Source organism: Pleurodeles waltl, chromosome 10 (genome assembly GCF_031143425.1).
Source record: "Pleurodeles waltl isolate 20211129_DDA chromosome 10, aPleWal1.hap1.20221129, whole genome shotgun sequence".
NCBI classification, from domain to species: Eukaryota; Metazoa; Chordata; class Amphibia; order Caudata; family Salamandridae; genus Pleurodeles; species Pleurodeles waltl.
In genome coordinates this window covers 951959606-951977954 of record NC_090449.1, presented here as the reverse complement: position 1 = coordinate 951977954, position 18349 = coordinate 951959606, and the positions used below count along the sequence as shown (strand labels likewise).

Genomic DNA, 18349 nt, shown 5'->3' with positions numbered 1-18349 from the left:
CCACTAGCATGTATGCTTTACCTTGAGTAGAACTTTCCTTGTTTTGCCTTCTGTTCATGTTGTAACCTCATGTTTTCTAGTTTGACTGGACTTGGGATGAATCCTATTTCACAGCCTTCTTTCACCAATCGACCTATCCACCAGTCATTATTAAACTTCTGCAGGTGACAAAACACAAAATATAAAACCTACATTACAATGTTTTGAAGATTGCAAAGATATATTTCTTGAACAAACACAATTGTACAGTAACATTTGGGCTTATGAGTATCTCATTTACAATAAAAACACCTCAACCTGAACACTGGTGGCTCTAATATTACAATTATTAAAGTTCATAAACATATGCGATATTTTACTTCACATTTCCAGCTGATTACCTGAGCTCATTAACACTCTTAACACCCTGCCATTGTGAGTTAGACATCTGTTATAGTGTTCATATAGGGGATCATATCTCTGATGTCATTCAATGACAAAATGGCCTACCGTACCCCGGTATAACCATTCAAAGCTGCGGTTCCATGAGGAATAGAAAAAATCCCTGGACCCATGGTGTGCACTAGAAGCATTGTAACTTCAAGGTCTGCCTCTCATCCATTTCATTCTCATAAGGATTGGTACCCGCCTTACCTCATGGAATACAGATGAGGGTCCCTAATCTTTGGGTAGACCTAAATAGTGTACTGGGTTTGATAGCTTCATTGACCATCTTTGCTTTTCAACTATTCTGAAGAATGACAGAGCTTCCATGTATCAATAAATCTTTCTGAACCCATGCATAACGATAGAACATTTCAGCTCTCAAAACATATCATCTGTTCATTGGGCTCCATGTCTGATAATTTCGGATAATCTTGGGTTTAAATTGTTGTATGAGATCCTTTGACAGTATCTTTTTTTCTTTTTCAATCATCTGAAAAAGAATCTGAAGCCCTAAAATAAGAAATCAGCAAGAATTCACTGCTCCCTCTCCTTTTCTGAACCATTGGAGACCAAGAATAAGGATTTTGGTGTACAGTTTGGAGTACCCCATATCACTGTTACCATCACATTGCTCAATGTGCAATGCCTGTATCTTTTTTAATTCTTTTTAAAGAAACTCAGCAATGTTAAGTTTATAGGGTAATTAAAAAAAAAAAATACGGACATTCCTGAGTTACGATAAGCTCTGCAAACCATAAACTGCCATGCGCCTTTCATGACCCCACATATGACATCCTGTGTATGTCGGTCAGTCAGTCAAAGTACTTTATTTCGATAAATAAATATAATAAAAAGGCATAAAAACAGAACAATCAAGAATTACAAGCAATCAACAATTCATATTATCTACAATGTTTAAGAGGAGGGTCAATAAAGTAAAACATCCTAGAAACATCATTTAACGTGAATCATTAATATTCTCCCAAATTCGCAGAAATTACATTTCCTATAAGAAGTTAATTAATCACTCAATTCATTACAATAAAATAATCGGATTGATGGCGAACTTCTTTTTCTTAACCCTAACAGCTCCCACTAAAAAACTAGCAACATGGAACATAATCCTAGGGGTCTGCAATAACTGTAAGAACAAGAGGGCAGGTTTAACCTGTATAAACCCCTCCTCCTTTAAAATTGGGAACAAAAATGTATTTCTTAAGGCCGCGTAATGATCACAGAATAACATAAAATGCATTGTATTCTGGATCGAAAAATTATCACAATTACACGGCGTTCCTTTTTCAGGAAGAGACCAGGTTTGAAAATGGCCAAGAGTTAGATGGATCAGGTTAAACCGAAAGCGTGTGAGTAGAAACCGGTGCAAGGATTGATTTACAATAGACAAATATAATTCAGGGCCCACATAAGTACTCAAAATGATACTGGCCCGCACCAATGGTTTCTCATATTCAACTTGTTCTCTTTCTAAACATAACAGATCTTTCATCATGCTTTTAATCAATCCAATATCTTTAACAGTTATTGATTCCGGGGAATAAAAAAGATCCGATCTCCCTAATCTAACAAAACAATTTTTGATATAAACTAGCCACGCTATTTTATTTACTTTATCCAGCTGCAGGCAATCTTTTAAAATGGAATGGTTGAGCGGAATTTCTTGATTCAGCCAAATCTTTAGCCAGGCTAGAACGGGGGCCAGTTTGATCAAGTCTAAAATATAGCCCACACCCAATTCAGTATGGACAATGTGTGTGGGAGTAGACTGGGGAAGAGAGAGAACCGATCTTAGAAATTTATTTTCCGTGATCTGTATACTTTCCATAGAGCAATGGCCCCATATCGCACTTCCATACGTTGCTATTGCAAGGCATTTTGCTTCATACATTTTTAGCAAACTAACAATTGGCCTCGCCCCGAGTTTATTCATAAAACCCCGAAGAGCAGAAGACGACTTTGCAAGGGCAACATTTCTATTTTTTATCTGGGGGCCCCAAGAGCCTTTCTCATCGAAAGTGATCCCTAAGTATGGAAATATTGCTACTCTACACAGTTCTTGCCTCCCACAAGTAAACATTTTGGGGAATTTATTTTTATTACCCTTACCCATGATCATAATCTGGGACTTTTTAACATTAATCTTTAAATCCAGAGAAGTCATAAAAACCTCAAAGGCGTCCAATAATCGTTGAAGACCAACACCAGTACGAGAAAGCAGGACAGCATCGTCCGCGTATAGGAGAACCGGAATACCGAGTTCTCCTATCCGTGGGGTGTCCTGGGTAGCATCTTTTAGTATGGATTCCAAGGCATTTATATAAATAGTAAAAAGGAGGGGAGCCAGAATGCACCCCTGCCTGACTCCCCTTTCTGAGTTAAAGTGGCTAGTGCATCGCCCCGCAGTAGTAACTCTAACAGAAGCTGTTAGGTCAGTATGTAAATCTACTAAGAGGTTAACAAGAGCCTTGTCCAGTCCTATGTCAAGTAAGATTTTCCATAATTTAGATCGATTTACAAGATCAAAGGCTGACGAGAGGTCCATGAACCCCAGATACATGGAACCCTCCTTTGCCTTCGTGTATTTCTCTATTAATAAATACAAATTCAGGCCTTGATCTATAGTACTCCTTTTGGGTCTAAAACCATACTGCACATCTGCTAGGACCCCTTTCTCTGTTAACCAATCGTTCAATTTATTTAAGATAACTCGACCTAAAATTTTCACTGAGGAATCAATCAGTGAAATCGGCCTGTAACAAGATGGGTCTTGCCTATTACCCTTTTTAAACACTGGTATAATTATAGATTTCTTCCAAGAAGGCGGGATTTTATCAAATGCAAGATTATTAAAAACCTTGCATAATACCTTAGACCAAAATTTTGGAAAACGTTTAAAAACGTCCCCAGGTACCCCATCTGGGCCCGGGGCTTTGTTTTTTGTGGTTAAGTCTATAGCCCTTTCAACATCTGCGACTGAAAAAATAACTGCAACCTTGTCAGGGGAGATTTCCCCAACTTCATCTGCTAAAATTCCACCAGGAGGACCAATATTAGAGTATATCTGACTAAAGTGTTTTATCCAACCCTCATCTGGAATATTTGCCTCTAAAGGAGTGTTAGTTTCATCAGAAAGAAAGGGCTGATTTATTATTTTCCAGAATAAACCACTGTTTTTTAGGGTATCTGGATCCAAAAGTTGGGCCAAGGCATTATCTTTCAGAGTCCTTTTCCTCTCTAGAATGGTTTTTTTATACACTTTCCTAGCATTTATTATTTTTAATCGATCTTTAGGAATAGTTTTTAATGCCTTTATTAATACACCATGTGCTTTAGAGCATTCCTTATCAAACCATCTATTGCCCTCTAGCGCCTTCTGGCTAAATTTAGCCTGGAGACTACGATTAATTTCTAAGCAAATCTGATCAAATGCTACTATAACCTCCTTGGGATCTGGATTTTCCGCTAGACATATAGAGATTTCATCCTCCACTTTAGATAAGACCTCCTGAAAAAAAGTTTCAGGGACTATTTTTGTCCACTTCAATCTACGATTCTGGTCTTTGACTTTAAGGTTCAAGCCCCCACGCTCTGCAACTAATTTTAGAGGAATCAGTTCAGTATTCTTAAAAACAAGTACAACAGGATTATGATCACTAAAAACTGACACCTCAGTACAATAATTTAAAACACTATTTAACAAAAAGGAAGACAAATAAATGTAATCTATAATAGTACCATTTTCTTTGCCCTTAAACGTAGGGGACCTATTATTCCCATCTCCACAGCCAGACTCATATAGGTTCCATTTAGCGAGGAAAAGCTCAAGATAATCCCCCTGCCTGGTATGTTCTGGATGAGCAGTTGAGGAAAAGGGAGGGCCTTCCTCATCCCTCCTAATACAGGGTAGGGTACATGGATGAATGTTAAAGTCCCCTAATAATATTACCTCAAAAGTATTAACATTTATACTATAGACTGACAAAAATGTATCCAAGTCATCCAAGTTTTGACTGGTGCAATCATTAGCGTGCGAATTATAAAAATTTATAAAGAGAATCTTACCCTTATCCTGGGTGGAAAGCTCAACAATTAAACAATTTACTGAGCCCGAGGGGCATTGAGTTAAAATGCCTTTCATATCCAGTTTGAAAAGACTTAATAAACCCCCTTAGGTCTTCCTGCCACACTATTTGTAGCTGGAATGCAAAAATGACAAAAGCCATCTAGGGAAAAGCTATTCGTTTGATCCCAAGTCTCTTGTAAAGCAATGACGTCAAAAGATTTTAGTGTCCTTTCCCATTCGGCTATCCCAGACTTGCTCTTTAAGCCAGCAATGTTCCATGTGGCAATCCTGATGGACGATGCTGAAGACTGGGAAGAATTTCCCAAGACATTTGGCAGTCAATCATTTTCCTCCATAGAGGATAAGGCAGCAAACCGATTGTGAAGAGGTAAAGTATTAACGGTCTGCCTGTAATTCAGCTGATGACGACTTGACTCCCCCCCCTAATTTGAGACCGGGACATATTCACAAATACATTCGGGGTACAGACATCCATACCTCTTCCGTTCTCATTTGAACATTGCCCTTGCACATACAACGGGCGACATTGAATATTGGCCCCATAATTATAAAAGAAGCCAAGAGGTCTAGCAAGAACCGCATTTTCTATAGTTGGCAAAATTGCAGCTCTCAGAAGCACATCCTGGGTATGGTTTCAACTGATGGTATCAATGACTTTTGCTGTTGAGATCACATGTGACATCAGCGTCTACTAATGTATATGATACATAGATGCTAGCATCAGGGATGTGAAAAAAAAATAACACTCGAAATCCCATCCCCACTATGTACTGCCAAAGAGCAAGTGCAGTCAGTGCTGGGAAATAAGAACCACTGAATAGCTTTGACAAGCTTTTGTTTTTGCCTTCTGTGTTAGGCAGTTATAACCTTTTGAGATGATTGCAGTGTAGGAACTGTAGCAATCAAAGATTGATTTGTCCTTCCTCTGAATCAGTCTGGCCCTCACACTTTTGTTCGGGGGGTGGTTTGGTGGCTCAAAATAATAGAGTGAAGAAGTGAGCTTCAAACAGCATTGTCATTGTGCTTCACTTCTTTATATTCCTCTAAATACTTTGTACTACATGATAATCAAAATACAAGAACCTAGGGGGCAAGGATTCAAAATGTAAAAGAAGTCATCCCCAAACTAGTGCAGATATTACTAAAATATTCTCTTTTACATCCCGAATTAAGACGTTCTAGGTTTATACATCCACTTTGGGAACACTTTCCACTTTGGAAATCCCCAGTGTTGCATTCAGAGTCAACTGATTTTCATCTTTTGTTTCTTTCACTTAGTCCCCTACTCGAGTCATATTATCATATTCTGTTTTAAAAGTTGAATTCAGTCAGTGCCATGTAGTAATATATAAGATATAAATTATCAAAGTTAAAAATGAGATACCTTTAGCGGCAGAAAAATAAGAAACAAACACTACAATAACTTTGCAGCTTACTAAACCATTACATTTTTTAAACCAAATAATACAAAGATTCTTTTTCTTACTTCTTTGACATGTAGAAAATCTTTAGCTTCGAATGAAATCGCCATCCCTGGTACAGGGACATCATCTTCATGAGCTGCACTGTAGCCAACATTAGTTCGAACGGCAAATGCAACAGGTTTAACCTAAAGAAGCAGAAGTCAATTGAGTTTGGATTCTATGTACTTTTTTCTTCACAGACACATCACTTTTACATGTAATGTTTAAACATCACACATCTTACTAAACATCGTATGCTTCAGCCCTAAAAAGTAAAGGAACATTTTTCAACAATTCTGCTACACAAACTCCTTTGTTGCACAAGAAGCTATTTAACAGGATATACTGTAGAACATTAAAGAAAGGAGGATTGTGCTTTTAAACGGAAGCAATGATTCTGATTGCTCAACATGACAGCCATCTTCTCTGTCCATTTAAATTGTATTACAGAAGGCACATTTGTGACTCTGTGATTAATGTATAGATTATTAATACAAAGGAAAATCACTTATTTGATTGCAGAAAACTCTGATCTCATTTCACAGTCCTGCACAAATCTTCTAAAGTTTTGAACACTTTAGTCAATGGTAGCAACGTTTATTGGGGATATCCCAAAATGTATGCTTCTCTTCAAATATGTTCTCAGGTACATAGCAAAAATTAGTATAATGATAAAGAAAAAGTATTGAAACAGCTGACTGCTATAGTGGAATCACCAAGCGGTTGTTTACAAAAATGCTCAGTGCAAGGAGGGGGTATGATGGTAGTGATAAACACCCCCACTTTCCCACAGGGAGTACGTCTCGTGTCATCATTGCAATCATCACCAACACAAGTTAAGCCACATACAAGCAGTGTTTCCCACACTTGCTTACTAAAAGTGGAAATGCAGACTGGTTTCTAAACATAAGTGTTGTGAGCAAATCTGTATTTAGAAAGAAGCACTGCAGTCTCCCTTTTACAATTATTATATTTCAGCAAATGTATTCCAAGTGACTCAAACAGCAGCAGTTCTTATCGGCTCTTTGCAGAAAGGACAGACATAATTGACAATATCACTTATGACATCAGATATCAAATTACCATTGATATCATTAAGGATATTACAATAATTGCTCTTGTCTATAAATCCTAGTCCACATAACTTCAACAGTCTTGCTTCGCTGTGCATACAAGGATTTCTACCTGCTAAAAACAGTAGTCCACCATTACCCTTTAAATTAGTGATGTCATTAATGATGTCAACGTTGATATAACAGTCATCAGTAATGATTATATGATATGAGATGTCCCTGTAATATCATGCATGAGACCATATGAAGTGTATTGGAGAAGTGTTTGTTGCATCTCTTATATATCTGATACTTTTTAAAACGTGCTCTATATGCATCCACAAATCTTCAGAGGATATTTTGGTAGATTTGTGGGACTTCCTATATTTTTTTGCAGCCTGAAGTTGTCATTATCTCCTCTCAAATCATGCATTCCAAAAAGAAGTTCTTTTGTTTGTAAGAAGGGACACATGTGCCGGTTTAAGGGAGATTCAGTTGATAAATATGGCTTATCCCATTGTTAAAAACTTTTGCAGTGAGATTTCTCAGCATCATAGTTGGGAAACATGGCGGCCGGCACAGATGCAGGCCGCGGAGCGTCTGACTATGGAAACCAGACCGGGGGAGAGGAGGGCACATGTGCCGGCTTACCGATATTGAGGAGGACACAAGCGGTGCCGCTGGAGCGGTGCTTTGGCAGCACGCAGCTCTGGAGCTGCGAAAGACGGTCTTGGCTGTAGCGCGTTTCCCTCTTTGAGGGAGAAGCAGCGGCAGCAATAGGAGAAGCGGCAGAGCACAAGCAGCTTTCTGCCTCAGGAGCGGACAGTCGATGAAGAGGCACACAGAGCATTTCTGCCTATTGTGAAAAAAGGAAGCCAGGTAGCTCAAGCAGTGGAGGAGGCAGTTGGCTTGGTGAGAGGCAGAGGCAGGAGGGGACTTGAGGAGGAGAACCCTGGCAGTTAAAAAAAAATCTGGTCCCTCACGGGAGGTGAACCTTAGAGGTAGGACTGGAGAGTGTGGGGGTGTGATTTGTGATTTTTTAAAGGAGACTCCGTTAGTGAGCTCCCACCAGAAAAGTTTTATTGGTGCCAAGCTTGTTAAAAGGGGGAAGGTAGACTCCCCAGTTAATGTAAGACCTAAAATAATCCCCTCTTTGCGGTCCTACTTCAAAATCCTCCCCATAGTGGCATTAGATGATAGTACTAGGTTTATGGGTCCAGAGGAAGGGGCTCAGCCCTCTGTAAGTAATACAATGGAGGAGCTGGTGACTGAAGTGAGTGTGGCAATGGCAGTAGGGGATAAGAGTGGAGGAAAAAAAGATCAGTGCTCAGTTCTAGCAGTGGATTTAAATTTACAAGAGGATCAGACTGGTGAGTCTTCCCTAGTTCCGGTGGGAAATGATAATCATGCATTAGGCATTTCACAGACATTAAGGGTGGAGGATGGGGAAGGGACTGCCTGGCTCTCTCCCATGGAAGAGATGATCACGAAGCTAACGTGGGAGGTCAAAAAGGGTTTCTCGGTATCTGTGGCAAATCAGGCCGGTATAAAAGAGATGTGCGAGATACCGGAAAATACATTTGGCTTGTTGGCCAAAAGAACGCAGCTTTTGGAAGAATCAGTGGAGTCCCTACAAGAAGATGTAGCACAGATTAAGCAGGATTTGCGGAAGTCGAAAGCCTGTGAACAAGACCTACGGGATGAGTTGGAATGGATCGAGAATGCGGCGAGGAGGAATAATCTGAGAATTCTAAATATACCGGAGGGGAAGGAGGGGAACGACATTAAGGCAAGTTGTGCCTCACTTATTAAGAGTTCCCTAGAGTTGGAACAAACGGAACGGGAGATTGCGGCGGACATTCAGAGGATACATAGGGACCCGTTTAGGAGAGACCCTGCCAGGAAGAAACCTCAGAAGATTTTGATCAACTTTTTGACCTATGCTCTAAAAGAGAAGATCCTGTCGCAAGCATTAAAACAAAAAACTTTAAGAGGGAATGATTTTTCCTTTGAAGTTAGGTCGGATCTTGCTAGTACTACCATTAATAGGCAGTGGGAACTGGGTAATCGTATGGAGGATTTCAAGAAGCTGGGTGTGTCAGTGCAACTCAAATTTCCAGCCATTTTGCGAGTGATGTACAACAATAAGATGTACAATTTAAGAGACATAAAAACAGCGGATGATTTATTAGAGTCGATAAGAAGTCGAACATCTTGAAATATGGGGGTTGTACCCTCCTCTCTATGTCCCTCTGGTCGGTTTTCTTCTGGTAGCGTTCCTTAATTAGGGCTATATCAGCTAGCCCATGAGTCAGGGATGGGTTCCCCGGGGGGGGGGGGGGGGGGAGGTCTGGGGGCACATGCTGGGGTCGGGGGGAGCACAAAGTGGGGAGCATTAGGGAAAAAGAAGGGAAAAAAAATATAAAAGAAAAACCTCTTTCACCCCAGATACACCAGGACATATTAGAGCTGAAATTAAGGACAAGAAGATATAGGCGAAGCTGATGAGATACCGGGTAGGGACAGTGGTCTCCTTCATATTATGACATGGAATGTAAATGGGCTCAGAATACATGGTAGGAGAAATGGAATTTTGCAATACTTGAAGGATTATCCAGCACACATTTATATTTGGCAGAAGACCCATCTGACGGGGACTGGATGCTCTAAGTTATTTAAATCTCAGCAGTGGGTTAGGCATGTGGTGTCTACAGAGAATACTACTAATACCGGGGGGGGGGCTATATTAATTAAACAGCAACTTAATGTAGTTGTGTTAAAAACTGCAGTAGATAGTTTGGGTCACTGGGCCATTATTAAACTCCAGATTCAAGATGCAGTGATAACAGTGGTTGTTTTTTATGGTCCAAACTCTGATGATTTAGAACCAATGAGGAAAATGTTTTTCCACCTTTTGGATTTTCCAGGCCCAGTACTTTTGGGGGGTGATTTTAATGTCTTGTTGGATAATGATTTAGATAGATCACAAAGTTCTAGGTCTACAGTTATGTTAAAATCTCAGAGCTTTTTGAAATCTAGGATAAGAGAATTGGGTTTGCGGGATATTTGGAGAGCAAGAGCTGGTACTCAACAGGTTTGCTCTTTCACGAATAAGAAGTATGGCCATGCATCCAGAATAGATTATTTTTTTATAGATCAGGCATTAGTGGATATGGTTGACAATTTAGAATATAAGGCTGCCCATCTGTCAGATCATTCGGCGGTGGTTTTAACAATAAATCTTATTACCAAAAGAGAGATGAGAAGGTGGACATTAGATCGAACATTATTGTTGGAGGACGACGTTAAGTATCAAATGTTTACTGAGACGGAGGAATTCTTTAAGTTTAATATCGGTTCAGCTTCAATAAGCATGGTGTGAGATACGTTTAAAGTATTTTTAAGAGGCAAAATTACGAGTCTCACCGTTGTCAGGAATAAGAAGTATAGGATGGAAATGAAGGTGTTGGAAAGCAAATTGAATGAGTGTGATCGCTTGGTGATGGGTGGCCTAGAATCTCTAGAACAGTTAGAATTCATGAGGTCTCATCTGAAACTTCAATTGGAGACGTTATTACAGACTGGGTTAAAAAAAAGATGGGAAGCCAGTAAGGTGGCTCATTTCGAATATGGAGAGAACCCAAGTAAACTGTTGGCCTGGAAAGCCAAGACAGATAGGACAAAACATGAAATCAGAGAGATTTTTTATCAAAAGGGGCAGAGACAGTCTAGTTCTCATGATATAAGGGAGGATTTTCAATTGTTTTTTTCAGACTTGTATAAGGAAGATACTGCAGTAACAAATGAAGAGGTCCGAAGTTGGTTGGATGCGGATTACAGACAGAGAAGGAAATGATAAATCAGAAAATTATGATGGAAGAAATTAAGTCGGCAATTATGTCAAGTAAGGGGGGGAAGCGACAGGCCCTGATGGTATTCCAATTGAACTATATAAAATGCTGGGGTATGCTATTGTCTCAATAAAGTTGGCTCTGTTTGAAGAGATATGAAAAGTGAGAGGAACTTCCAGAGTCTTGGAATAGCGCTATAATTATGGTGGTTTTGAAGCCAGGCAAAAGTCCAGTTAGGTGTGAGTTTTATAGACCAATTTCTTTATTGAATGCTGATTATAAGGTTTTTATTAAGGTTTTGGCGGATAGATTGAATAAAGTGGTGGGTGGTCTTTTACATAAAGATCAGAAAGGATTTATGAAGGGCAGGTATTTACACAAATTGACAGGGAGTTTAATAGGGACCATGGATATAGCTACAACATTTAGCCTCCCCTTAGCTGCAGTAGGATGCTGCATAGGCGTTTGATAGGGTGAACTGGGTCTTTTTGTTTACTATTTTAAAAGAATATGGTTTTGGGGATAAATGTTGTTGGGTGATGTGCAAAATTTATTTGAAACCAGCAGCTAGGGTTTTAATAAACAGAAGTTTGACTTCTCTGATCCAAATATTTAGGGGTACGAGACAAGGATGCCCACTTTCACCATTATTGTTCAATTTATATATTGAACATCTTGCCAGAAGAATTAGACAAGAGCAGAAAATTCCATCTTTTGTATATGGTGAATGGGAGAAAAAAGCCTCCCTCTATGCTGATGATTTGTTAGTTTGTACATCTGATTTACATAGAGCATTACCAGCAGTTCTGGATATGGTTGAGAATTTTGGTAAGGTTTCGGGCTATCAGATAAATGCTGATAAGAAAGTTATAATGGCATGGAATCAGAGCACGGGAAATCTATTAAGAAAAAGTGAAATGAGGTATCTTGGTATTAAGATACTTCAAGATATTGAGCAAATCGCGGATGCTAATCTTAGTATGCTACATAGGGAGTGTTCTAATTTGATGAAAAATTGGAAGTATTTACCTTTGTCAATCTTGGGCAGAATAAATCTAGTCAAGATGATAATTTTACCTAAAGTCACTTTCCTATATAACTCAATCCCTTTACAGTTTGATAAAGTTTTGATTGGCAAATTTCAGCAAGATATAAATTCATTTATATGGGAGCAGAAGGGAGTAAGGATTTCTTAGAAAATGTTGCAGAGGAAAATGGAAAGAGGTGGATTAGCGTTACCTAATCTGCAATTATATGGTGGGGTGTACCAACTTAAAAATGTTAGGATTTTGGGCTCTTCCTTAGATACCACAGAGATGGGGTGTATGTTTAAGGCTATGTTAGCAGAAGTAAAGGAAGGTCTAAACCATTATCTGTTTAAATTTGGAGATCCCAAATGTTTCAAACAAATTAAGTTAAAACTCCTGCGGGATGCTGCAGAATTATGGTTTAATGTCAGGTCTCTGCTCAGGATTGATTATTATAGTAATTGGTCACCTATCTGGGATTCACCAGGTACACCTGAGTGTCCTAAGGATGTTTTGGGTATTCCAATCAAGAAGGCAGGTTTTAAATACTGGGGAGAGTTAGTTAAGAAAGGGGACTTAATATCTTGGGAGGAAATTTGGCAGAAAACAGGTGGGGCCTTGTCAAGGTTAAAATACCTTCAATTGAAAGGGTGGATAGCTAAGGATAATAAAAGATGTGGTTGGCAGTTTCAGATAGAAGATAAGATTCTGGAAGATCCCCTCCCAAAAAAAGTAGTGGCAATTTGGTATTGGGAGATAGTGGAGGCAGGGGATAGTAAATGTAATCTGCCCAAAGATTTATGGGGTGACTTTTTTTCCGGAAATACAGCTCAGGCAGGTTTGGGAGGCATCTATGCATACTCTATATCAAGTGGTCAAACCTGCTCCGTTTAGACGAAACCATATATTCACACTACATAGAGCATTTTTCTCTCCTTACAGACTTTCAAAGATGGGAAAAGGTGAGGTGATCAAATGTGGAAAGTGTGGTATGGAAAAGGCGTCGGATGTCCATATGTTTTTTGAATGTCCGGCGATTCAACTTTTTTGGGAAGCTATGAGGCATACGATATCTAATGTATTGGGGGTTGAGATTAAGATCACCCTGTTATTAGTTATTTTTGGTAGATTGGAACAGATAGTAAATTTAAGGGCGGACTCGCAGAAGTGGCTATTTTATGTTGTTTTATTAGCTAGAAGAGAAATTTGTAGGAAATGGGTAGGCAGGGTTATTCCCTCCTACAAAGAGTGGCTGGATCAAGTGAAATATGTTTTCAAAATGGATACCGTAATGGGTATTACCAAGTCAAGGACATTTTGGTCACCCTTTAAAGCCTGGTTGGAGGAACAATTGGTGAATATATAAATTTTGTCCGATGATTATTCTTCCTTTTTGTCTCTCATAATTCTTACCTCAACCTTTATTGTGAGGTGGACATGTTGGGAGAGAAAGAAGGAGGCCCCTCTCCCCGGTGAAGGAGGAAGGTCGATCACAAGAGTGAAGAAAAAGACCTGGTGCCTGGGATGAATGAGGACAACAACAAAAAAAGAGAGATTTCCCAGCATAACCAACAACAAAGAACTTGTAGCAAATATCTGTGTGTCACAGTTTTGAATACAGGCATAAACAACAAAATGTTTCATAATTTTAAAGTTTACAAAATGATTACTGTGTTACTTGACAGTCTTCCCTTTTCTAAACCGATGTCAAAATTAGATGCAGTCATATGATTAGGTCATGTCACATTTTATCTGCACTTTCAATTTACTAACACCGTTGCTCTTACAATTTTCTCTAATATTGTCAGTGATGTTTTACGTCAGTACACTGACTAAGGGCCTGATTACGACCTTGGCAGATGGGATACTCCTTCACAAACATGACAGATATCCTGTCTGCCATATTACAAGTACCATTATAGCCTATGGAACTTGTAAAACTGCAGGCAGGATATGTCACGTTTGTGACCGAGTATCCCATCCGCCAAGGTTGTATTCAGACCCTATGTCTCATATACCAATAAGCTTCCTACAAAGATTGATAGATATACTAATAGGCAGTTCCCTTTTCTAGACTGGTGGTAGTATTAGAAAGAACTCACTATTTTCGATATGTAATTGTTATTCTTTTAGGATAAAAACCATTGTATAATGTATTCTTTGTTGATGGTGGTGTTTAACACTTTGATGCATATTGCGTCAAAATGCATTAGTAATTTCCCTTTTCCCCGATGGTTGTGATAATATACGTCATCACATGACTGATATTCCAGCTATTGCAGTAAGATGATTCTCTATTTACTATCTTAATTTGCCTGTTACTGGCATTAAGGATATAGTGGCTCTTACATAAAGCACATACCAGATTATCAATAGTATAAACACATATTTTTTTCTTATTTTGTATACTGCCAGCCCTGAATGGACTCAAACATGGGCAGAATTGCTCCAATGCTTATCATTGGCCCTCTATGACTGAAGCAAAAAATCACTATTTTAGCTCTATACTGATCTGCTATAATTAGATCACTGTGCTGGCTAAGCACGTTGTTACAAAAAATGTTCTTACTTTCATTATCATGCTAATTCCTAGAAATGAGAGATTTGCTCCTTCATGATCTTATTAGATATGAATAGCTCCTTGTACCTCTATGCGGAGATCAATAAAGGAGCTTAGTTATAAGACTTTTGGAATTTTACTATTTGTTCCATATTTTTTTAGTTTGACCAGGCCTGATTATGTTTTACTTTATATAGATATTGACTACACAGAATACAATTACTTTTCATTAGATTTGGCCATCGAGATTTCTTAGGATCGCAACTAACTGCACCCCTTGCATAACTTAGAGACAATTCTCATAATGTTATAAATGTATAATAGATTACATACCAGGCTTAGAAGGTTATACATAATTTTAAAAAATAATTTGCAGATTTTAAAAAGCCATTTGTACATTTCATGAACTACACTCAAAAGCAGGACTTAAATGGGATAACTCATTAGCTGTGGCGGTGGGACCACTGCCAATGCAGTGGTCTGGGTGCCACATTATGACCACAGTGGTCATACTGCAGTCGGACCACCAGCGCCGCCAGGATCAGAGATCCTGGTGGTCTGGCAGTTGCAGCAGTCCTAATCCGCTGCCCTTGGGATTACAACCCCCTTCTCTGCCTGCTGTTTCATGGTGGTATCACCTCCATGAAGAGGCTGGTGACAACAGGTGCAGGGGGCATGGGCAGTGCAAGGGTCCCCCTGGCCAGCACCACTGCAATGTTCACTGTCTGCTTGCATCCTACAGCATTGCCGCAGGCTTGATTACAATGCTGTAGGGTGTTTCCTGGTAGGCCAGCAGACAGAAACTCAGGTTTCTGCCTGCTGACCTAGCGGGAAACTCATAATGGGCCCGCGGGGAGGTAGCCACTATGGCAACTTCCCAGTCGGACATTCACTGGACGGCCTAAACCATCCACCGAACTTGTGATAAGGCCCTTAATTTTTTTTTTTTTGCGGCTTTTCATAGCGCAGACTTGACCCAAAGACACTGGAGTGCTTTTCATGAGCAATAGTTATATTAAAGAAGGACACATTCATTTTGGTTTTAGGCATGAGGAGATTCAGTGATTTGCCCAGAATACAGAATGTTGAGCTGATGCCAAAAATCGAACCTGGCACCAGGTGTAAAGTCTGCAGTTCTGTCCGTAAAGCCACATTCTCTCCCCTAAGTGAAACGTATAATCAAGTGATCAACTGGATAAAAAAGACAGCAAATAATTTAAAAGTGCTTTGTCACTATATGAAATCTCTGATGCCTTGTCCTCATAAAAATCAATTCCCAATGTTTTTTTTTCCAACCCTCCCATTCACCAAGTTCAAAATGTTGGCAAGTATGCTATACTGGATCACGGAGGGCAGGAGGAATGGGATAGGGGCTTTGACTCGGATAGCAGGTGACAGGAGGGAGATGGGCAGGTGCACCAAACTGACCTTACAGGGCAGGTGTCAGGGGTTGCAGCAGCACAATACACTACACAGGGCAAGCAGGACAGCAGTGCAGCACACCAGGCCATGGAAAGCAATAGGGAGGGGACAGGGCCATGCATATGGACATCAGAGAGCAGAGGGAAAAGAGGCATGGTCAGCAGGCTGACCAGCTGGAAGGGCAGTTGCAGTATAGCAGACCATGAAGTGACAGGAGGAAGGGGGCAGGGGCATGACAAAGGACCAGACAATGCAGGAAGGAGGGGATAGGGTCCTGCAAATGGAAAACAGAGGAAGGGGGCAGAGCAGGAGCAGCAAGCTGACCACGGAGGGCAGGCGCAATAGGCACTGGAAGCACAACACACTTTGGAGGGCAACAGTGAGACTATAATGGCATACACGCAGACAACAGAGGGAAGGTGGCAGAGTGTCAGGGACAGCAAGCAGACCACACAGAGCACGTTAGAGGGGTTGTGCTGCACAGAAGACCATGCATGGCAAGTGGGATGAGTATTGGCAGTACAACAGCCATGGTAGGCAAGAGGGAGCGGGCAGAGGCATGCACAAAGGACCATGGAGAACTGAAGGGAGGGGCTAGGCACAGACAGGAAAGGCAGGGAAAGGGGCTTATATATACATATATATATATTTTTTTGTTTGTTTTTGTTTTTTGTGCTTTTTAAATTAAATTGTATTTATTTTTCTCCACACAGGAAGAAAAGGAAGGGAATCTCACGTGAGATGATGCAACGGCCTAAAGGGGATAATTTCCCCCTACCCTTTTCTCCAGTTCTGCACACCTTTTTGCAGGACACTTTTTCAGATAAGCTATTTTCTTCTTGTTTGCTTTTTGGGTTGTGTCTAGACATAAATAATTTATTCCACGAGTTGAGTTTCAAGACAGCGTACAATAGGGTACACAGCTTCTTAATAATCACTGATTTCGACTGTATTGATATTTAGTACAATCAACCATAAAAATGTGGATATCCGATGCTGTTATTTGATCAATTACACGATATGTGGTTAAGTATGGACAAGATCATGGGGTTTGTCAACAACAGTACATAATTAGGGGAGTTGTAACTGTATTACAATTACTATTCCCCTAAGGAGTTAAATATTGTAATATTAAGATACAGTTGCACATCTTTATTTCAAGTTATGTAGGTACAAACCAAACTGCTTTTCTATTACAGCACAAATAACAGTGTGTTTACCGACTGCCTACTATTCCACCTTGGTTTGCCCTGTTTTATATACCAATTAGCATAATTATGATATACTGGTGTAACTATATCATAGACAATATTCCACCATAGAACTATTACCAAATATTGTAACAAATATATATATATATATATACACTGTATATATATACTGATTGATATTATATTTTGAAATGTGAGATTCTTGATCACAATTTTATATGTTCCATTTAAAACAAGATTGAACTGCTTGAACAAATGTACAACTGGTAATTGTCCACTAAGAATACAGAATGTTTTCAAATATTTGTTAACTGTATATTGGTTTACCCCATTTTGCGCAACACTAGATATTATATGTACCTCGCTACCTAAATGAATATGATGGTCGAATACTCCAATATGGTGCCCGTTCTACATTTTGTTTAAGTTTGTATAGTCTTTTTTCAATGTTTTCACGTTTGATAAGAAGGATGTATCCACTATGGTGGTGATGTAATCAAGGTCTCTTCAGGCTGAAATTCGTTGTGTGTTTATGCTGCAATAAACTATGTGGTGATTATGCACGAGCTGAGTGAGCGAACTACCTTCTTTTTGCTGTGAATTTATCTAACCTATTGACTCCATCAGACCTGCTCCACCCCTGCATGGCTGAGTCTGTAAGGATTGATATACACACATATACATGTTACTAACCATTTTAAATGCAGACGTTAAAGTAACTTCAATGTTTTAAAAATTAAAATCAATTCTATAAATACATTTACGTAATTGTAACTACAAAATAAATAAGTTTACATTTTGAAATTTAGGTGAGATTCTTTTTATTTAAATCTTATGAATTATTTAATTACATGTAATAAAATAATTAAATATCTAAGTAAAATTATGGGTTTTTTGGTCCTCATTTGCATCATTAGGTAAAAACCCAGGCAAAGAATCTCTGCAAAGTTTAAGATTCTCTTCTTCATGGTCCAGAAACATCCAAAATTTTATAGCAGATTCATAACAGCCCTGGTGCGCCTCACTTGTTTTTTGTAAACAGAATTATATTCATTTACTCATTTATGCAAACAATAGAAGTGCAGTTCAGAGAAGTGATTTACAGAAATCAGCATTCATTGTACATTATTTTCATTCATATGCAGATATCACAGTACTTGCAGTGTTCGGATGATAGTACTAATCAACATCTGGCAATCCGGTCCTATAATTCTGTCAATGTTTAATAACCCCC

General features: G+C 39.2%; 1 protein-coding gene across 9 annotated transcripts in view; it reads right to left on the bottom strand.

Moving 5' to 3' along the window:
* CACNB2 (calcium voltage-gated channel auxiliary subunit beta 2) overlaps positions 1-18349 on the bottom strand; it is an 890619-nt gene that overhangs the window by 109377 nt on the left and 762893 nt on the right. For all 9 annotated transcript variants that reach the window (XM_069211768.1, XM_069211763.1, XM_069211764.1 and 6 more), the window contains 2 exons: positions 6015-6137; positions 22-158 (listed from right to left, as the gene is read on the bottom strand). In XM_069211768.1, coding sequence (XP_069067869.1) covers positions 22-158; positions 6015-6137 — 260 coding nt within the window. The remainder of the gene's footprint in view (positions 1-21; positions 159-6014; positions 6138-18349) is intronic.